General features: G+C 37.5%; 1 protein-coding gene across 2 annotated transcripts in view; it reads right to left on the bottom strand.

Annotated features, from left to right (window-relative positions):
• APC7 (tetratricopeptide repeat (TPR)-containing protein) overlaps positions 1-23,754 on the bottom strand; it is a 68,418-nt gene that overhangs the window by 35,892 nt on the left and 8,772 nt on the right. For both annotated transcript variants that reach the window (XM_090002456.1, XM_090002455.1), the window contains exons 4-7: positions 10,416-10,553; positions 10,247-10,309; positions 8,958-9,073; positions 5,764-5,848 (exon numbers count right to left, since the gene is read on the bottom strand). In XM_090002456.1, the coding sequence (XP_089858582.1) occupies positions 5,764-5,848; positions 8,958-9,073; positions 10,247-10,309; positions 10,416-10,553 (402 nt within the window). The remainder of the gene's footprint in view (positions 1-5,763; positions 5,849-8,957; positions 9,074-10,246; positions 10,310-10,415; positions 10,554-23,754) is intronic.

Below are 23,754 nucleotides of genomic sequence, written 5' to 3'. Positions count from 1 at the left end.
AGGACTATGGGAAATCAACTAAACTCACACAAAGGCAAACGAAAACCAAAAAATTATAAACCTCTCCAAAACTTGTAACGACCCCAACTGACCCTCGAAAATAGTGATTTTTTTAAAGCGTTTGTGGAAAACCTCTCAAGAACACGAGGCACATCACAGATTTAATATAACCAAACAACAAACCATTCCATGCATTGAATCAACTAGAAGTAATAAATCAACTTCATTAATTAATTAATAAGTCAAAATGTCTAAGAATATAAAATCGATAAAATCTTCAATCATATGCTCTAGTCAGAACTCAAACACCAATCACAAGACTCGCATCCTCTATCTAACCAGTCCAAGACATCACTGAGCATCTATGCCTATAAAACATTTTTAAAAAAACAGGTAAGAACCCAAGTCATGATAAGAATTCCTCTAAAAATCCAAACAGTAAAAGAAATAGCATAAACGAATTCATGCATAAATTTCATAGGAATTTAGCAAGCAATAACTCACCACAATTATCTTATCATTCAAGCATTCAATCCAAATATCATATAGAATCAAATATCATGCAAAGCCATGCATGAAATAATGTTGAACAGTAAAATATGCATTATTCAATGCACATACATGAATAACTTATTAAGTTATTTATCAAAGTTGTTTTTGCATGAATGTCCCTTATCTAAATGCACACAAGTTTAATTTTCACTTTTTCTTAAACCCGCAGATATTCAAAACTGACACAATTCTCAAAGTTCAAGTTAGGTTTTCAATCGTATCTTAACAAACAATTTGCATTTTATTGCTGGGTTTCACATTTGTCCTTCGATCGATACCAGGAATCCTCACCTTCCATCAGAAAATTAAGAATCTTCACCTAATGTCGGGACATCAATGGAAATCCTCGACCATTGACGCTACTTTTTTGGTATGCAAATAACTACAACTGAGTCAACAACAACACCCTCAGGCAAAGTAGCTGAAATCTCCCTAAAACTGTAGCCGAGAGGTGAACCACATCGAGTTCTAGGCCACAATCGCACATGGAGTTTTAGTATCCTCACGGTCCCCCATGATAGTCATTTAAGATCCTCACAATGTGGATGGGATATTAAGGAAGAGATTAATTACATTTTTTGTCTCTTTTACCATTTCAAATCAGTTTCAAGTTCTTTACACAATAACTGTTTTGCAAATCAACATGCAAAAACAATTTCGGTCCCTAGCCCTCACAATTTTAATAGTGTAATTAAATTTGAAAAACTAATAATTTTGAGAAATTATTTTGCAATGTATAAACAAAATCAACAACATTGGAGCAATATATGCTCTTGGCCTATACAAACATACAGTAGTTCACACATAGCCACTAATATATCTGAACAATTTATGCAACTCGCAAAATTTTATTGAACATGAGTTAAGACAGTTTCCAAACATGTTCACAATGCACATTCAAAACACAAGAATAATGCATATTAAGCCAAGTACATACGCATGCAAATACAATGCTTGCAGACCACACCATTCATGATCAATTTCATGCATATAATCAACTAAACATCCATATAATCACAGTCATGAAAACATTTATTTATTTTCAGATTCATGCATATGATATGCACAATTGCAAACTGATCGGTTTAGGATCAGATTCATATACCCAAATCAGAAAATACAATTTCCAATCAGATTCATGTACATGATCATCTTCATGTACATAAATCAGCTACGCAAAAGTTTTTCAAGTGCCGATCAGATTTATGTACATACTCAAATCATATGCACAAATCGGCAAAATAGAAAATATCAATATGCTGGTCTGATTCATGTACATGATCAGATTCATGTGCATGTATCAACCATCAAAAAACTAGCCACAGCTGTTCTGATTCATGTACATTATCAGAATCATGTACATGTATCAACCATATCAATAAAATATGCAATCCATGGATAAGATTCATGTTCATGATCAGATTCATGTACATTGATCAACCAAACTTATATCGACCAAACATAAGTGTACATCGCAACAGCTGGTCTGATCCATGAAAATGATCAAATCCATGTACATGATCAGATTCATGTACATGGATCGGGACGGCCACTCATAACATCAATAGCAGAACAGAAAAACATGACTGATGAAATCAAAAAGTAAATTGCATCATCGGGGATGATTCATGTACATGAAGACATGAATTTATTTCAACTAAGTCGATTCATATACTAGCATATCGATAGTTGGTCTGATCCATGTCCATGATCAAAATCATGTACATGGGTCGGTCAGACTTGAATAATCATGCAAACAGTTGCTGGTCTGATCCATGTACATGATCAGAATCATGTACATGGGTCGGACAGACCTGTCCAAACATGTGAACAGTTGTTGGTCTGATCCATGTACATGATCAGAATCGTGTACATGGGTCAGCCAGACCGAGATAAACATGTGAACAGCAGCTGGGCTAATCCATGTACATGATCAACATCATGTACATGGGTCGGTCAGGCTGAATAAACATGTAAACCGTTCGGCATATACATGTACACAGCTGAAAATTAAAATTTAAAAGAACATGTACATAACAGAAAATATCGGCAGAACAGAAATGCATAAATACCTTCTGATGCATGAGTAATAAGACTAGCAAATCAGAACACACATGTATATTTCAGATACATAAGTACTAAGATTGACAAATCTAAAACACGTGTATTTTCATATGCATGAATAAGGGAAAATTTGATAAACCATAAATATATATATATATATATATTCAGATTGCATGAGCATGGAAACTCGATAAATCTGAATATATATGCATATTCAGTACACGAGCAAGAAAAATCGCCAAAACTGAACTGAATATATATTTTCAAATGCATGCTTAATAAAATCGATAAATCTGAAATACCTATCTATTTTCAGATGCATGCTTAAAGAAGTCGATAAAAAAATCTGAAATGTCTACACTCGTTTAGGATGCATGAGCAAGGAAACACGTCAAACCTGAAATATATATGTACATATATATATTCAAATGCATAAACAAAGAAAATCGACAAATCTGAACCATGTATGTACTTTTAGATGCATGAGCATGAAAAATCGATAAATGTGAAATATATATACCTACATATATGCAGATGGATAAACAGGGAAAATCGACAAATCTAAAATATATTTACATATATATGATCAGATTTCATGAACAAAGAAAATCGACAATCATGAAGTAAATATATATATATATATACATATTTTAAATCATATTCCCCATTTTCCCCTCTAAACATATGCTCAAATCAGTTTATAGGATTCTTTTTCCGGTGTGAATTAAGAGAGAAACCCGTAACTTGATTCGTAGATCGAAAAATAAAAAAAATTGACGGATGATGTTTTATTTTTTTCTTTTCTTCTTCTTTTCCCTCTTCTTTTTCTCTTTTCTTTCTTTTTCCTCACACGATTTTCACTCTCTCTTTTTATCTCTCTCTCTTTTTCTCTCTATTTCTCTCTCTCTATCTCACTCTCCCTCTCTAGAACACAAGTTCTAGAGAGAGGCCTTCTAGTCCCCTTTTTATATTATTTGTTTTAATTGTTCTAGAGAGGGGGTGGCGTCCCCTCTAGATTCCTCCTCTATGAGAGTAGAGTTCTTCAATCCATCTAGATTTTTAGCTCTTTTAATTTTTTATTTAATTTTATTTAATTAATATTCTAAAACAATATTCCAGGGGGGACGCCCCCTTCTGGAAGGTCTCTATGGGATAGAGTTCTACCTTACCTCATCCTATTTAAAAGTGTTTTTAAAACTTTAAATTTATTTCAGTTTTAAAATTGTCATGGATGGATTTCGGATCCAGATTGAATTCAAGATCCAAATCCAAATGGATCTCAACCTTGACCAAATCCTAATCAATATGGATCTTGGACAGGGTTCAGATCCATATTAACTTGGATCAAATGGAGCGCATCCAATCAGATTCAATCCAGAAAAAAACTTAAAAATATAGGTCGGCCATTTTTTAAAAACGTATCTTTTGGGTCAACCATAATCCGAATTCAGAAAAACAGATCTCCTACGAGATCTACATTCCGAGGAGGATCTAACGGTGGTCATACCTCAATTTTGCGTCCAAATTTTGCCTAAATTTAACCTGAATTTTGCTCGAATTTAAAGGTTAAAAACTAAAATTTCTCAAATTATAATCAACTCAAATAGCTCTTGTCAGTGGGCCCTGGGCCATGCCCAGACCTAGATGATGTCAGCTCCATTTAATTATATTTTCCACAATTTTATCAATTAAATATAAATATATAATTTAAAATTTATATTTTAGACTTTAAAAATTATGGAAAATACGAGATATTACAAAACTAACGGTGGAAGGCCTCACTCTTAGCTGCATATGTAAAAAGGAAAAATAAATGGACTCCAATTCCAATACTACTAATTGCAAACCATTAGTAAAACAAGTCCCAAAAAGTGAATCTTACCGAGACAAGTAACCAATAATTATGAGAGGAATCATTTGCACTAAAATAAAAAAAGATAGGAAATACAAAAAGAAAAAGACATCAACTTGCAGCAAGGCGATCAAAGATAAACAAGTTCACAATGACCACATAAAAGATGTCCAAATAGTCTAGTAAAGGTCCATTACATGAGTAGCTAGCCAAAGCCACATTGCATATTGTATCAGTCCATTACATTGCTTCCACAAGTGGAGAGAGGTATCTTGCAAAGGTTAACAGTATGCTAGTGAAATGAAATGAGCACAAGAGCGCAAGAACACACACAAAGCCACTAAGGGCACAAACACAAGCCACTAAGGGCAAGAAGTACACACACACAATATAAAAATATTACTTTTATTGACCTCATAAATGCATAAAGGATACCTACTTACAAAGTGGCTTAAGTCACATACATATACAACCCAAAGAACTAGCGGTTGCTCACATTAGAAAGAAAAAAGAAAATAAAGAATGCTCTATAGAGTGTATATTACTTACGATATAGTGTCACCCCATGCTGACACATGACATTTTCTATGACATAACAAACATGGCACCTAGAGTGCACATAGTCTATGGCAAAAAAACAACCTACGCTAACCTATACAATAATACTAAATGCAATATTTTAACATGCTAGCCCCACATTCATCCACAGCATACCCATGGTATACTGATCAACTTAACAGAACATCCATCTTCCAGTTAAATATTGGTAGGACCCGTTCAAACTTTTTCCCTCCAAACCAACAACATGGCTTGAGCAGTAAATTCTAAGATCCTTATCCAAGGAAAACAGCCAAATTAGAATTATTTAGATAAAGGAATAACTCAATGCAAACTTTGATTTTCCAAGTGAGCTACCATTCTATCTCCCTGGTGTAGAGACCAAAAGAAAGGGAAGAAAAAACTTTGAACACCATTCACAATTCTGTGGGAACAACTTTCTAGAAAACGATGAAGCCCAATATTAGAAGGTCCCAACTAATTTGATTACAAAAATATATTCAATGCACCTACAGAACTTCAATGAAGCAACCTTTCAGAAAACAGATTAGCTAGAAACTTTATCTCTATTCACCTTAAAAACAGAAAAAAATAACATTTCGAGACATTGGGATAAAACAAAATGACCAAAAAAAACTACTGAGAAAGAGACCAAATATGCAATTTTTGCTTGGTGAAGTAAATTCAAAGGTAACAAATAGTAACCTATTCAACAAAGTCATAATCTAGTTTCCAACCTGAGGAAATAATGAGAGAATATCCTTTGCTGGAACTCCTAAATCAGCCAATGCTACAATAGCCTCCAAAATATAAGGGCAATGCCTGCCATAAGCAAGATGTAGTCATCAGCATTATAAAGAAAATAGGTGGAGAATCTGGAGATGGAAAACTTATTTTATAGAAATTAATGCATTGTAAGCAATTGATCAAGCAAAACAAGCATAGATTATCATAAGAGCACACTTAAAGGCATAGAACCAATCCTGCTAAAAAAGAGTATAAGAGAGTGATCACCAACCACTAGCAGGCAAGTCATAAGATAGCCAAATCATATTTAATAATGTATAAAACAAAATATGAAGCAGAACCAGTACACAAACAATAAGCAAGTTGATGGAACCAGAAGAATAGAAAGACAAAGAAAGACTTGTACACAGTGAGAGACTATGTCACAGGGCCATGCCACTTAGGGAGTGAATTGTGCGTTGTACGATATGACACGGATTCAGATCCGGGACATGGTGTGATTCGTGCAGGACACGGTCAACACTGTGTCTGACACATCGACACGTCCAACACGTTGACCATAGTGTATGATATGTTCAACATGATGCTCAATACGGTAACGATATGCATATAAGTATATATGTTTTTTTTAATTTTTAATGGATAATATATCATATATATAATATATTGATTGTGTCCCTGAATACTAGTTTATGAAATTTGACGTATCATACCAAGTGGATCTACATTGTATTCCGTACCCATCTGCATCCATGTGACATAGGTGAGAGATCACATAAAGGAAAATGGTGCTGCTAGAAGAACGTAGACTATGATATAAAAGGCAAAACAACTGAAGAAATATCACCCTGGGGGATGACCTTTCTGCTCATGTCAATCAACTTCTATCTTTTCTTGAAATCTCAAAAATGCCCTAACAGAAAATATCATTGAAATTCTCGAATTGCTGGTCACCCTTGGTCCCTGAAACTCTTTCTATTCCTAGACCTTGCATTGTCACCCATTCTTAACCAACAATAAAATGACGTAATCTCAAAACCCTGAAATAGATTAAAGAAATCCAGGAAATCCTGAAAACTTAAAATTTCAATGAATAGCTGAAGTTTAGAACCTGCCTTCTTGCCTCCTGAACCATTTCCAGGTATCAAAAAATCTAATGGGGAAGGTCTTGCAACCATGTCTAGCATATCTCATTGATCCATTATTTGCCCTTGACACACCTGTAGGTGTAAACTTGTTTTCCTGGTACACTTTTTTTCTCACACTGTACATTTTTTTCAGTAGTTTACCTGTACTTTGGAGGCTTCCCTTTAGTTCTCTGACCTGATTCACATCTGCTTAGAGATTTTTTTCTTATTTGTTGGAAAGCAAGTATAGGCATCAATTTCTCCAGTTAAGAAGAATTTTTGCACGAAGCCGATTAGGCAGCAATATTGTTCATTGAAAACCTCAACCTAGTTAGGTTGATAGGAAGCATTGGAATAGAAAGCCTAATTAGGCTTAATAGATTTATTTTTCATGGTAGTTACCTTGCAATAAGTATAGAACCAAACTGATAGTTTTTTGTCTTAAATTGCGCAAGCCGAAGCATGGCACCTCCCTGCAGGCAAGGGGTAAGCCCACAGAGTTTTACGCTGCTAGGACAGTGACCATAATTACGGCAGGCAGAGCCAGCACGGCTAGATCTCTGTTCCTGGGGGCGGTTTCTCTGTGTAAATATCAAAAAAAAAGGCCCTTCGGGATTGGGCCTCCCAGGTTAGCAGTCTGTCCCTGAAAAGAGCACTGTCAAAATGTTTGTTTATATAGTATTTGAGGTCCCATTACAACGTGGCTTCCTAGGCAGGTTCTTGCAGATAACATTTTTTTCAATGTTGTTCTCTTTTCATGGTATTGATAATGAACTTACCCTTTCATACTGATTGTCTTGTCTTATGCGTCCATTTCTGTTCTCAGTTATAGTTCAATGTGAGAATCAACCACCACATCATCTTAAAATAAAATTTTCAAATTAATGCAGTTTTGAAAAGATGTGGCTAAACAAATAATGATAGCATAACTCTCTAGTGCATTGGAGAGCCAACATGTGAATCAAACAGCTTTACAAAACAAAATGCAAATAGAAAAAAATAAACCATATAGTTAGTGGATTCACTACTTTGGGCAGTGAACCATGACCTGTCACCTGGGTTCGGGTTCGGGTGGAGGTACGGGAACAACACAAAAATTCCAAAAAAAATTGGGTAGGGGACACTATATATATATATATATATATATATATATATATATATATATATATATATATATATATATATATATATATATATATATATATATATAATATAGGACATGACAAATTCTGTGTCCAGGTACCAGCACCCGTGTCGACACAGGTATGGCACCCAAGGTGCCGTGTCACGGTAACATAGACCATGACCCAATGTTCCAACAGTAACCAAATCCTTTTAGTTCAAATGAAGTATTGAACCTATCATAGCAAACCCAGCTCTTGGGCATGACAACCCACAAGTTGCAACCAGAAAACCCATTCAATGTGGCTTAGTCACATATATTGGTCTTAGCTACATAACAGCAAGGCAAAATCCAGGGATATTATTGATTTTTGATAAATCTCAAGAAAATCTTGGCAATTAAAATTTTGAAAAATATGAAAAAAGAATACACGAAATAAGAAAAGAATAGGTCTACATAATTATCTTTTTGCAAAAAATGTAATAAAAGACAAGAAGTTTTCAACATACAAAAGGACAAAGGAAAGAAGAAAAAAACAAGTTCGAACATAGAAAAAAGAATAGAAAATATCATGATATTGATTGCAATGCTACCGTGATTTTTCAAATTCTATATTTTGAAAATGTCATGTACTCATGGTTTTTTAACCATATTGTTACAATATTGTGTGATATTTTCAAATCCTATATTTTGGAAATATCATGTACTCATGGTTTTTTAATCATATTGTATTGCATGATATTTTCAAATAACGCTGATATCTGGGACAATGGCCCATGTAAATAACCATGCAGACATATAACTTGATAAAATGCAACACCTTAAAAAACATGAGTGAAGTAATTAAGAAAACAAATGAGATTAAATATTATGAACCTCATTAGCTTTAGCTGAAATAGGAAAATGAAAAAAAAAGGCATGATTAATCACACACCTTAAACACTCCTTATATGAAGCAATAGCAGCACGATTATGTCTGGTTATCCGATATAACCTCCCCATCGTCAAATTCATCCGCAGTGTTCTTGCTTTTGCTGGTATTCCTTCCATCTGTTCATTTAAAAGAAAAAGGATGAATCATTTTCATCTACAAAGCCTCAGAACATCCAGCCACCAGCTAAATCCATATCCCGTTATTTGGCAAGTACTTTCTTTATTTGGCAGGAAAAAGTACTCATATGAATGCCAACTACATATCATAATCACTGGATTGAGAATGCATTGAAACAACATTGACCGAAAATTCAAGAGAAAAGGCAATAAAAGAAGATTAGCAGAAGATATCAAATTCCATGAACCTAAATATAAACATAAACTGGTTGTTTGAAAGTTACCTTGGCTATATCAGAAAAAACAAATAAAATGTTTCTAATTCACAAAGTAACTAAACCACCATGTATCATATCAGTTACAGCCATTCAAGAATATGTTTCCTCTACCAAGCATAATAGTGTTCAGCTTTATTATAAAAAGGCACACAAGGATCATGTGCAGAGATGTCTGGCAAACATAATTTTCAATTTTCCACCACAAAAGTGAACCAAGCAGTCCTGCAGATTCTATAGAGAAACAAAGGTTTAAGCTATAATTAGAAGAGAGAACAAGGACTCTAAGTGTGTGTTGGACTCCCTGTCCAGGTTAGGACAGAATAACTTTCCAAGGACATACAGGACAGTGGTCCTGTCAAGGACACACGGTCCAGTTTGTCCTGGACAGGATTTTTTATTTTTTATTTTTTATTTTGTTTTTAAAAAACCGCCCCATCCCAGATGCAAAAAAAAAGGGAAATCCCAATGATGTGTGTCGGCAGTTTGATTGCCGGTGCATCACGAGCGTCTGTGGCATCCTGCAGGACACGCATTCAAACATGCCCTAAAGCCAACAGAATGTAGATGTGACAATTGACCTTAATGATGATGCCAGTCGTAAATAGTACCGAGGAACAAATGACAAAATCCTCTTTAAGCAAACTTGATAAGAAAAAACATGCAACATTCCTCAGAATTGTTAACTTTTTGCTCTTGAAGAGTGAACCAGACAGCAACAACAGCATCATGTATGAGTATGAACTAAGCAGAAATAAAAGTGCAATAACTAATAAGAAAAGTCCCATATTTTGCCTTTTTGTTTACTGCACTCTTTGAAAAGATAATCCCAACACTTACACATGCTTAATGTAAACAACACTTATTAAATAACGTACAAAGCAAAGTTGATTGAAACCTCAGTAAGAGCAGCACGACTCTCATTCAAAGCACAGTGACAAAGGGCAATCTTGAATTTGATCTGCACAAGAATGCATATGCCATTAGGTCTTTCCACTAAAAGGAGATAAAAGAATAACTTTTCGACCAAGTCGATAATAAAAAAAGAAATTAGTTAGATAATCCACCTCGTTTTCATTAATTGTTGAGATATTAACGGAGTTTGGAGATGGAGATCGGTTTGCTGATGACAAAATGGTTCTACAGTTTGTTGTAATCTGTTTAGGGTTGGTCTTGCAATGTAGCAAAGCTTGCTTGTACATATTCTGAAAGTACCAAAATCAGAAACCAGTATGAAAACAATGAAAATTTCTATTCTACATGGGTAAACTGAGGCAATGTGCAGTAGAGACAAACAAATGATTGAAGAGAACAATGGATAATTTTAAAATGAGAAAAGATTAAGAAGGAAAAGGAAAGCCAGAAAGTTTGACCGGTTTATGATGGCAACAGTTCAACAGAACTTGTCATTGTATACCAGAATATACAACCTCCAAATTATTACAAAATTAACCAGCAACCAACACAATTATTTTGTTGCACTTGGAACTGTTAGAATTCGTCCACCAATGTTCTGTTGATGCTGGGAGATGATTGTGAGAGAGAGGGGCGGCTGCAACAGATGGTACGATCCTTCGTATTGGGATCGTGCCCTATATGTTATATTTATATTGTAAACTGGATTGGATCTGGATATTACACTATATTATATCAGTTCCAGACCCAATATAAACAATACAAAGAAGTTTGGATTAATACATAGGTTTTGGGTCCATATCCAAACCCGTAATGGGTAAAATGACCCAGTCTCAATACCCTCCCTCAAGTTGTGCATGGTCGTGCACCATGGACAACTTGCTCTTCAAGAACTAAAATTGTATACTGGTAAGACCTTTAGTGAACAAATCTGTCACCTGATCAGCCGTCCGAATATAGGCTGGTTCAACTTCCATGTCTTCAACCTTTTGCCGAATAAAATGTTGATCAATCTCTATATGTTTTGTACGACTGTGATGAATGGGGTTGAAAGAAATCTGGATGGCACTCTGATTATCACATAAAAGAGTAGCGGGTAAAACAATTTCTCCTAATTCTACCAAAAGACGCCTCAACCATGTAACCTCTGTTGTAGCTGCTGCCATAGACCGATACTCGGCCTCAGTACTGGATCGTGCAATTGCACGTTGTTTCTTGCTACTCCATGCCATTAAGTTTCCATCAATAAAAACGCAATACCCAGAAACCGACCTTCTGTCGTCTGGATCTCCAGCCCAATCAGCATCTGCATATACGATTAATCGATGTTGCTCTCCTTTAGTCTTAGACTGATGATAGACTAAGTCATCCCCAAGTGTTCCCTTTAAGAATCGAAGGATTCTCTTGACAACATTCATATGCTCTGTGCGCGGATCATAAATGAATTACGAGACTTGATTTATTGCATACACAATGTCTGATCTAGTAAAAGTGAGATATTGAAGCATACCCACAAGGCTGCGATATTGTCTGGGATCTCCATATGCCTCTCCATCCTAAGCATTGAGCTTATGATTCAATACACTGGGAGTGGATAGAGGTTTACAATCCTTCATACCTGCCTTATCCAATAAATCCAAGGTATATTTGTGTTGAGTTAATGAAAGATATTTATCCCGTCGGTCTACCTCAACCCCAAAGAAATAACGTAGAACCCCCAAATCTTTCATCTTAAACTTTTGACTCAGGAGAGCTTTTGCAGCTTCTATATGTTCATCAGAATTCCCAGTAATGTTAATATCATCTACATATATGAGAAGTAAAATATTGACCTGACGATCTCGAAAGATAAATAGAGAATGATCGAGGTGAGATCGAATGAACCCATGTCGTTGAACTTCGACAAAGAAGCTATCAAACCAAGAACGAGAGGCTTGCTTTAGCCCATAGATGGCTCTTTGTAATTTACAGACATGGGTGTTGGGATTGTGTTCTGCATAACCAAGGGGCTACTCCATATACACTTCTTCTTTCAAAAATGCATTGTTGACATCAAGTTGACTGAGAGTCCATCCATACTGAACCGACAAAGATAAAATTAATCGAATGGTTCCCATTTTGACCATAGGGCTAAAAGTCTCATCATAGTCTTGCCCGTATTCTTGAGTAAAGTCTTTGGCTACAAGTCTCGCCTTGTAGCGTTCAATGGATCCATCAGATTTATACTTGATCTTATAGACCCATGTAGAACCTGCAACATTTTTGTTTGAGGGTCTAGGAAGAATCTCCCAAGTTCCACATTCATGCAAGCTTTCATCTCCTCATTCATAGCCTCAATCCACTTGATTGACATGTATGCCTGCGAGAAACTGACAGGTTCATCTTGCTTTTCAATTTGAGAAACAAATAATTGCAGGTCCGTAGAGAAGTTGTTATAACTGACCCATCGCTCAATAGGGTGGCGAATTCTTCCAGTCCGCCTGGGCTGCACATCGATTTGCTAAGCATTATTCTTGTTTCGTCGTAAATAGACGACTCCTTGAAATTTTGCAGCATCTGAAGTAGGCATGCTAGGAGCCTGCGCGTTTCTCAACCCTTCCATCTAAGGCTCTACATTGGTCTCACTCCGTTCAACGGGTGATGTGTGGCATGAGGGAACATCATGCGTCTCTATCTGGTTAAGTAACTCAGTAGCAAGCCATGGTTGATACCACTCAACTGAAAAGAAGTGTATTCCCCTTGTTACGGGTCACGGGTCTGAAGATCCAGACCCGTGATCATTACCTTCTCATTAATGGCACTGTGTAATTTATTTTCTTGTAATAAGGGTACTTTAGTACCCTAATCTTTGTAATAGTATGTTATTATAAAGGAGTTTATACAGCAGCCGACCCTGTGAATTGAGGGTATCGGTTTTCTCTGCAGTTTCTCTCTCCCTTTCTCTCTCTCTCTCTGTTTCTCAGCTCTCACGCGTGGAAGGATTTGAACATTGAAAATCTTTCATGGTATCAGAGTCACGCTACAGCTTAAACTGGAATCGATCTCAAAGGTACGTCTGAAAGATCTGTCTCTTCGCGATTTTCTCTTCTAAGTCAAGAAAATCTTTTTTTTTCCTGTTTCCCCAATCTCGTCTGAACCTTTTTCCATGTTTACCCAATTCCTCCTTTTTTTCTTCTCGATCAGATCTGACGGTAATCAGATTTGTCTATTATTTTTTTCTGTATCTTGACCTCGATCAGATCTGACGTTAATCAGATTTGATCAAACTTTCTTCTCTAACTAATCTGAGTTAACTCAGAGAGGACTGGGTAACTCAGCTCAGGTTTTCGATCTCAAACCTTTCGTTGAATATATATTTTTCATTCTTCATTCTGTCATCAATATACATTGTTCATTGTTTTGATCACAGCGTGATCTATGATCTAATCACGCAATCGGGGTCTTATTTTGATTCAGCTACATCCTTGATCAGATCTGACCAAGTCGATCTGATGTTACCCTCATTTCTATCATTTTATCTCCTTTAACTTGAAAGCATTGCGTCAATACCGAGTGTGAATTCATATTCACATATTTTTTCTGGTTTTCATATTCAATATTCAATCTCTTATGCAAATCAGAAATCTGATAGATATTCAATTTCTGTTTCAAATTCAGCCATTGATCTGAATTAGTTTCTGCAAAAAAAAAGGTTACAGAAACTGTAGACAGATTGTGTTGGACACACTCTTAATACTGTGAAACATGGATTCACTTCCTAGTCAGTCGGTCCTTTCTTCAAGTTTCCTCAATCAACTCGTGTCTGAGAAATTAAACAATGGTAACTTCTTGACTTGGAAGAGGCAAATCATACCTTTCATTAGGAGTCAGGATCTTTCTGGACATCTGGATAGATCTATTTCAGTTCCTCCCGAGTTCATATCATGAGAAGAAAGGGACAGCAAAGGGGAATCTGCTACAGTATATGTTAGAAATCCTAAATTTGTAGCTTGGATGAAAAGAGACCAAGCACTAGTTGCTTATATACATCTACACTGTCACAAGAGGTACTTGTAGCAATTCCAGATGACTGCACTGCCATGCAACTTTGGAACAGACTTGTTCAGACATACTCACAGGTTTCTCAGGCCAGGATTATGTTTCTTAAAAGAGAATTTCAAATGTTAAGAAAGGATTTCATGACCATCATGGAATACTTGAACAAAATGAAGGTTATCACAGAACAACTAGCAGTTGTTGGAAGTACAGTAACTGATAAAGATTTGGTACAACAAACTCTCAGTGGATTGGGACACGACTATCATATGATTGTTACTTCCTTGTTATGTTTACCTGAGCTGCCCAACTTTGAAGATCTGCGTGCAAAATTGTTACAATATGAGATGAACCTAAAGGGATTTTCTGAAGAATCATCTATGCATACTGGGGCACAAGAAGTTCTTGCTACAGGGGTCACTTATGCACGAGGACAAGAAAGCTATGATATCAAGGGAAAAGGAGGACAAGGGAGAAGTGGTCAAGGAGGTCATGGATTATTGCCTACACCCAACACATATACCAATCCACAAAGACATAGGCCAATTCCTACCTGCTTTCTATGTAATAAAAAGGGGCATATCAAAGCTAATTGTTGGTTCAATCCCCTAAATAAAGAAAAATCAACACAAACTGAAGCAAAAAGAGGCACAGATAGTACAAGGACCAACGGAGAAGTAAAAGAGTTATTGTTGTCAGCTTTAGTAGAATTGAATCTGAAACAAACTGAGCAAGGTACTTGGTACGTGGACTCTGGCGCAGCGACTCACGTTACTGGTGATGCTGGTAAGCTCCTAAAACTTGTTCCTTACATTGGTAGAAGTAGTATAGTTATTGAAGATGGATCACACCACTTTGTCTCTCATATTGGAAACTCCATTATACCCCTGTCTGAATCTTCTATCAACCTTTCAAAAGTTCTTTATGCTCCTAATATCAAGAAAAACATTGTTTCAGTTTCTAAACTTGTTGATGATATCAAAGACTCAGTTGAATTTACTCCCTCTTCTGTTCTTGTCAAGGATCTCTGCACGAAGGAGACGTTCGCTAGAGGAAAACGGCAAGGCAATATGTATGTCTTTTAAGAAGATCCTTCAACACATATTCGCTCTGCAGACCCAAACTTGAAGCTCTAATCATCGTTGCCTTCTGAAAATTCTACTTGTGTTTTCAGTGTCTCTCAAATCAATAAGCAAAATCTTTGGCATGGTCGTCTAGGTCATTGCAGTAGTAGTTTCATTGAAAAGCTTGTTTCAAATAAACTCATTCCCAAGTCAAGTTTAGGAATAAATGTCAATGACAACAAATGTTCTAGTTGTCGCTTATGTAAGAGTCATGTCTTACCATTTCATTCTATCAATAAAAGAGCTTCAAGACCTTTTGAGACTATCTGTTCTGATGTTTGGGGGCTTGCCCCAGTTGCTTCCATATGTTTGGGGGCCTGCCCCAGCAGACTAAAAAGGGCGATATATGGATTGAAGCAGGCATCTCGATCTTGGTTCGACAGTTTTTCTCTTGAAATACAAAAATATCGTTTTAAGAAATCTCTTTTTGACCACTCCTTATTTATATTTAAGAACCAAGACACAATTACTCTGTTGTTGATATATGTAGATGATATCATCATCACTGGTAATTCCAATGAGCACATTGAAGAAGTCAAACATCTCTTGAATCAGAGGTTCAAAATGAAGGACCTTGGCAAACTACGATACTTTCTTGCAGTTAGGGGTGGCAATTTCTGACACGACCCGCCAACCCGCCTCTTAGGCGGTAGGGATGGCAGTGGACCGGGGGAAAGCGGGGCCCCGCCCCGCCTCGCCCCGTTTGGACCGGGGATGGAGGGTATGAAACGGGGATGGAGGCGGGGACGAAGGTTAAAATCCATCCCCGTCCGGGGGTGGAGGCGGGGATGGACGTGCACGTTCCCCCGCCCCGCCCCGCCCCATCCCCGCCCCATCCCCGCCCCGGCCCATGCCCGCCCCGGCCCCGGCCCATCCCCGTCCCGGCCCCGCCCCGCCCCATCCCCGTCCCGGCCCCGCCCCATCCCCGCCCCCAACCCTTATACTCTTAGTTGTTTTATTTACTAACCCTAACTTCCTAATCCTAACCCTGGAGCCGCCGAGCAGGGCCATCGTCTCTTCCCCTTCCCCAATCCCCATCCGCACTGTCATTGGAGCCGGGCTGTCGCCGACCACCATTGGCCGTCGCCGACCACCGTTGGCCGTCGCCGACCATCTCCTCCCTCTTTTCTTTTTCCTTTCCCCGTCTGTAGCCTTGCATCGTCGGAGCAGCGTAAGTTCTCTTTTAGCTTGAATAGTTTAGAGCATAGCGCCCGCTTGATCATGAGTAGGTCAGGTGATAAGAGTAACTACTTGCTTGGCCTGGGTGGGATAGGTGATCAAGCGTTAGCCTTTGTTACTTTGCAAATTGAAAGGGGTTAAAATATGGTAGAGAGCAAGCAAGGTAGCTTGTCGAGAAAAAGAAAAACAGGAATTTTCCAAAGCTGATATTTGAGAAATGTGGAATTTTGAATCTTCTATTAGTAGAAATGTTAAGAATCTTGGAAATTTTGCACACTTGGTTTCATGTAACCACTCCCTAGATTTGATGAAAATCTGGAACTTTTTGTTGGTATTTGGTAGTACATAAATAGTTGGAATGACAAAAACCGTGACAATGTGACTTTTTTACTTTTTTTTTATCATCCAAATGTACCCTAAGTTTAAAATCCTAGGTTTCGTGAAGGATGCTTCCTTTTCTTAATGCTTTTACTTCATGGCTTGGATACCATTCTTCTTGTTAGTCTATAAGTCACCATGTGAGGCGATTTTCTGATTTATGCAAGTGACCACAAAAATCTAACTCGATTAAATGAAGATGTATGAAAGCAATTGAATCCAAGCTAATTTTTCAAGAAATTCATTCTGTCAATGTTTCCTGATTAAATTACGATAAATTATATAAAGTAATCAGCTAGAAATATTTTCTGGGCAGCTTACAATTATGCTTACTAGTGCAACTATAATTTGGTTTGCGAAACACCTGGTTCAATGCTATTTCTAGAATGTCCGAGCCCTAAGATTCCCTTGTTCTTAAAACTTGGTTGTTTTATTTTTTGTTGCCACATGCAAAATCGTCCACCTTGACATGGTCATAACCCTTAGGCCAGTCCAGATGCATCTTTGATATCAAATGTGCTCAAGTTGACCTGTACCTTGAATGTACTATGATAATCATGCAAGCCTGACTGGAATGCTTTTGCATTTTTCAACTGCATTTCTTGGGGATTAATTTAAAGTTGTAAGGATTAATCCATGGTTGGTAATAGCTTGTCCTTAAAGGTCATGTTTTTTATTTTCTAGTCTGGTTGTCTGGATCTGTACATTGCTATAAATCGTGGTAAGTTTATAATGATATTTTCCTTTTATTTGGAGTACAGTGAAAATATTTGGATATACTAAATATTCAGCTTGGACTGTATGATAATTATGTGTCACTCTACTACTTGATAGCGTGCCTTTCTCTTTATTAAATATTTTTCATCGAAGTTTCAAGCTTATTGCACCTGCTAACATCCAAGCCATTTTCAATTTTGGTTGGTTTCGGTTGGTTCAAGTTGTTTCTGTATAAAATTTAATTATGGAGAAATCAATTAAAGTTCATATCTGATAAGCAGTCTGAATATTTGTTGATAGTCTCTTTTTTGTGAATGTTTTGTAGATCTATAAGTTGGTGGCCAGTAATTTGATATGGAAGAGGAAGAACCATTAACCAATAAATTAAGTTCTCAACCTTCCAGTTCACATAGTATGTCTCAAGCTCTGGTTACACCAGTTGATAGCAACCATGTTTCAATGGAAGATAATGAAGATCAATCAACTGATTCAGGTAGATTTGCACTTGAACAGACAAGTAGGCATAAATCAGTTGTATGGAAACATTTCACTAGGAAAAAGATTGGTGGAAAGGATAAGTCAGAGTGCAATCATTGTCATAAATGTCTTGCTGGTGGTGCCAAGGCTGGAACTACTCATTTGCATGATCATATTAAGATTTGTCCTAGGCTTAAGCATAATAATATGAAGCAATATATTTTGGCTACAAACAATGCTACAGTGAATGCCGAAAAAACAATAGAGAATTGGCAATTTGTTCAAGATGCTGGAAGAAGGGATCTTGCTATGATGATTATTCTACATGAATATCCTCTTAGTATGGTTGATCATTATGGGTTTAGAAAATATTCTAATACTCTTCAACCCTTGTTCAAAATGATTACTCGAAACACTGTAAAGAAAGATATTCACAAAATTTATAATGTGGAACGAGACAAGACAATAAAATTGTTGGAAAAAACTAAGAGTAGAATTGCCATCACTACAGACATGTGGACATCTTCCAATCAAAAGAAGGGATACATGGCTATCACTGCACACTTCATTGATAATTCTTGGAGATTGCAAAGTCGAATCATAAGGTACTTGTCAAATGTCAATCATTTTTTTTTAATTCTTACTAACATGTTTTTGCAATATCAATATTTAATCGCCTTATTAAATTATGTTCAGGTTTTTATATGTACCTTATCGACATACCAAAGAAGTTCTTACTGAGTGTTTGATGGATTGTTTGTTTGAGTGGAACCTTGATAGAAAGTTGATAAGTTTGACGATGGATAATTGCACCACTAATGATGCAGTTGTAGATATTTTATTGGATAAACTTCCATTTGGTTCATTAATATTACATGGACGGTTGTTTCATATGCGTTGTTGTGCCCATATTCTCAACTTGATTGTCCAAGATGGTTTGAATGTGATTGGAGAAAGAATTGAAAGAATTCGTGATAGTGTTGCTTATTGGACATCATCTCCCATGAGAATACAAAGATTTGAAGAGTCTGCTCATCAAATGCATATTTCAATTACCAAAAAACTTGCTCTTGATGTTAAAACTCGATGGAACTCAACTTTTATCATGCTTCAAACTGCTTTGCTTTATAAAGATGTTTTTACTCATTTGACATATCGAGATCTCCACTACAAGCGTTGTCCGACGGAAGAGGATTGGGAGGTGGCACAAGACAATTGTGAGAAATTAGAGTTATTTCATCGTGCAACAGAATTATTTTCAGGTACAAAGTATCCTACAGCAAATGCCTACTTTCCAACTATTTGTGGGATTAGAGTTGAGATGACTAAGTGGCTAAATGATCCAAAAGATGTTGTGAAAAACATGGCGCTTAGAATGCTAGAAAAATTTAATAAGTATTGGAGTGTGATCCATGGTATTATGGGAGTGGCCACTGTTTTAGATCCAAGATACAAGTTGAGCATGTTGGAATATTATTACAAGAAGATTTATGGAGACAATGAGGCTTTAAATGAAATTATGAGGATTAAGAATCTTTGTGTGGAGTTGATTAGTGAATATGAAAAACAAGAAAACAACTCCAATGAACCTGAACTTTTTCCTCCTCCTCCTCAATCAAGTATTGGATCCAAATGTTCACTAATTGATGATCTTTCTGACTTTGATAAGTTTATACAATCTAAAGATATTGAAAAAGCATGTGGGAGATCAGAATTTGAACATTACTTAGAAGATGGGATGATGCCAAGAACTCCAGATTTTGATATACTATCATTTTGGAAGTCAAGTGGTCCCAAGTATCCTCTTCTACAAATGATTGCAAAGGATATATTTGCCATTCCTGTCTCCTCAGTTGCTTCAGAGTCTGCTTTTAGTACAGGCGGAAGGGTGATCAGTCCACATCGTAGTAAACTCCTTCCAACTACAGTAGAGGCTTTGATGTGCTCTCAAAATTGGTTGTGGGCTGAAGCACGAGGTAATGAAATTTCATTTTTTTATAATTAGTGAATGCTTATGTTATAATGTATAACTAATGCATTATTTTTAATTTATAGGTTCATCATCATCGAAGGATCCACAATGTTACACATTCTTAGAAGATATGGATGTGGTAAATTTTATTCTTTTACTCACTTCTTTTATCTGCTACTATTACTTGTTAACAAAATCTATTTTGTTTGGTTCATAGGAAAGTGAAGTAGAAGATACAAATGCTATCAATGCTGATGATATTTAGAGTTTAATGAGCTAATGGTAATTCTTTGATGTTCAACAAAATCACTTAATGTTGTATTGCAGCTAATGATATAGTGCATTTGACTATTCCACAGGTCTTGGTTGTAAGAAATGACTTGAAGATGGGGAAAGGGAAGATTGCTGCTCAATGAGTTACAAACTTACACGAGTTGCCTTTATTCATGAAAGTTCCTGTAGATGACACAATTTTACTTCTGCCAGGGTGAGTGCTCAGACCTATGCGGTATCTCAGTGAAACATCTTAATAGGTCTAGCTGTGGATTTGCTGATGCTTAAGCTGTTCATGCATGTAATTTGTAAGGAGATGCCCTTAGTTTGATATATAGTCTCGTTAGTAGGCCAAGCTGGACGTTCAATGGTTATCTGCTGTATGCTTGATTAAAGAGAATTTTGGCTACTATAGCCCATGATAGTTGATAAAGTTCACAAAATCCAAGTAGGTCACTTGTTAGAACTTATCTTCAAGGATTATTCTGTCCAATCTAAAATAGCTTTGATATGTAAGTGTTTGGTTCACATATGCTGACTACTTATAACAGTTGCTAAAGAAAGACTGCTGATTATTTATGTACCATTGAGATAAGGGCATGTTGCTACATTAACCAAGTTAATGTAAATCCAATGCTATCTAGATATTGTGGCCAAGTTCCATTTCTTGGATCCTGAACCAAAATGTTATTTGGAGACGCCTAGAAGTCCGACACTTTTGTGTTCAGTCATGTTTGATACTGACACCGACACCAACACTTCTTGACATGGGTTGGCATGATTATTTTCTAACTTTAAAGTGCCCAATACTATTGGTATGCTAGATATGGCATGTCATATGGTGAATAGTGATGACCTCTAGCAGAAAATAGCCTTTTGAGCTTTATTTTTCACAAGATCTTAGAAGTTTTTCATCAAAATTTCAATGTTTTTACAAATTATATGTGTAGGTTTTAGCAGGTCTGACAAAGTCTCAGGCACGTCACTATGCTGTTTGTAGCTCTTCAATCCCAAAGTTTTTCCGCCTTTTTTGTCACAATAGCTTCAAAAATAATTTGAATCTACTTAGTGCAGTGTTACCTGTGACTGTGAGCATCTGCAAATTACAGAAGAAAAATGGATATGTTGATCAAAAGTTGGGTTTTCTCTGTTGCTATATGGAATAATTGAGCTAAAATAAGGTAGCTATGAACTAATAGTGGTATTACAGGTTATATTGGTTTTTAACATATGATCCATTATGTTTACAAACACCTTCCCTTGCTTGAATGAATATTTGTGAGACTTATGCTTTGGTCTGGGGGTGGGGGGAAAGGGTGCATTTATTGCCTTGTTTTTCATGACTGCGTGGAGTTTTGGCACATTGCAAAAATTAAAAGCTAAAAAATAGTAAATGAAGGTTGAAACTTTCTTAGATTTGTTGTGAACAAAATGGCCTGATTTCACTGAGATACCCAAAAAAACTCTAACAACATGTTTTTTTCTAGTCAAGTTGGGTTTGTCACCCTTGGCGGTATTGTTGAGTTTCTGCTATTGTAGAGCTAAGGCCTGATTTCTCTGTTGGTGTTGGTTTGATACCATGAATTTCGTGGAAAGAGCTGTAGCAAGTTTATAGGTTATGCGTTATCTTGACTGTTTTCCATGTGGATGAATTCATTTATCATCAACTGGAATATTAACGTGAATGATTTGTAAGTAGGGATGCAATTTGACGGGGACGGGGACGGGGACGGGGACGGGGACGGGGCGGGGACGGGGACGGGGACGGGGCGGGGACGGGGCGGGGACGGGGACGGGGACGGGGCGGGGGTGGAGGACATGAAACGGGGATGAAGGCGGGGGTGGAGGATAAAATCCATCCCCGCCGCGAAGGCGGGGCGGGGGTGGAGGATAAAATTTTGAGGCGGGGCGGGGGTGGAAACCTTGTCCCCCGCCCCGCCCCGCCCCACTGCCATCCCTATTAGGCGGGTTCGGGTTGGGCTTAAGCCAACCCGTTTAATAAACGGGTCGACCCGCGTAACCCGTTTATTAAACAGGTCGGGTTCGGGTTGGGGGTATGCCAACCCGGTTGACCCGTTTAATAAACGGGTTAGGCGGGTGGGTCAACCCGCCAACCCGTCTGCCCGACCCGTCAACCCGACCCGCCAACCTGCCAACCCGATCCGCCAACCCGACCCGCCAACCTGACCCGCGAACCTGAAAACCCGTTTACCCGACCCAACCCATTTATTAAATGGGTTGGCGGGTCGTGTCGGGTTACCCGTTTATTAAACGGGTCGGGTTCGTGTTTGCCACAGCTGACCCGTTTAATAAACGGGTCGGGTTCGGGTTGAGGTATGCTGACACGCCAACCCGACCCGATTGCCACCCCTACTTGCAGTTTAAGTCGACAGTACTTCTGAAGAGATGACTCTCACTCAACATAAGTATATCATTGATGTTCTCAATAAAGCGGGTATGAAAGACTGCAAGCCCTTGGGCACTCCTAGCGTTCTTCATCAAAAGCTTAGCTCTCAAGATGGGGATCCATTTGATAATCCCACACAGTACCGTAGCATAGTGGGTATGTTACAATACATCACTTTTACTCGCCCTGATATAGTCTACTCGGTGAATCAAGTTTCTCAGTTTATGCATGCACCATGTGAAGGGCATATGGAAGCAGTTAAACGGATACTTCGATACCTGAAGGGAACGGTTGGGGATAGCCTCATATATAAGAGAAAGACAAATGGGCAAAATACACATGAGATCACTGTTTATTCTGATGCGAACTGGGCAGGAGACCCAGATGAACGTAGATCAGTATCCGGCTATTGTGTGTTTGTTGGGATGAATTTGGTTTCTTGGAGTAGTAAGAAACAAAAGGTTGTTGCCAGATCCAGTACAGAGGCTGAATACAGGTCAATGGCAGCTGCCACTGCTGAAGCTACTTGGATTAAACACTTACTGACAGAAGTAGGAGAATCGATCTCTCGATCACTTCTTTTGTGTGACAACCAGAGTGCCATTAGTATGTCTTTTAATCCAATCCATCACAGTTGTGCCAAACATATTGAAATAGATCAGCATTTTATGAGACAAAAGGTAGAAGAGAAAGAGATTGATCCTGAATTTGTACGAACTACATATCAAGTGGCGGATATATTTACAAAATGATTGACAAAAGACAGATTTTGGATGTTAAAAGGCAAGTTGTTCATGATTCAAGATCATGCAAAACTTGAGGGAGGGTGAAAAGAAATGTATTCCCCTTGTTACGGGTCACGGGTCTGGAGATCCAGACCCGTGATCATTACCTTCTCATTAATGGCATTGTGTAATTTATTTTCTTGC

Source organism: Nuphar pumila, chromosome 4 (assembly GCF_984573655.1).
Source record: "Nuphar pumila chromosome 4, dmNupPumi1.hap1.1, whole genome shotgun sequence".
Taxonomy (NCBI): Eukaryota; Viridiplantae; Streptophyta; class Magnoliopsida; order Nymphaeales; family Nymphaeaceae; genus Nuphar; species Nuphar pumila.
Note: the sequence above shows the minus strand (reverse complement) of the source record. Positions and strands in the feature narration are given on the sequence as shown.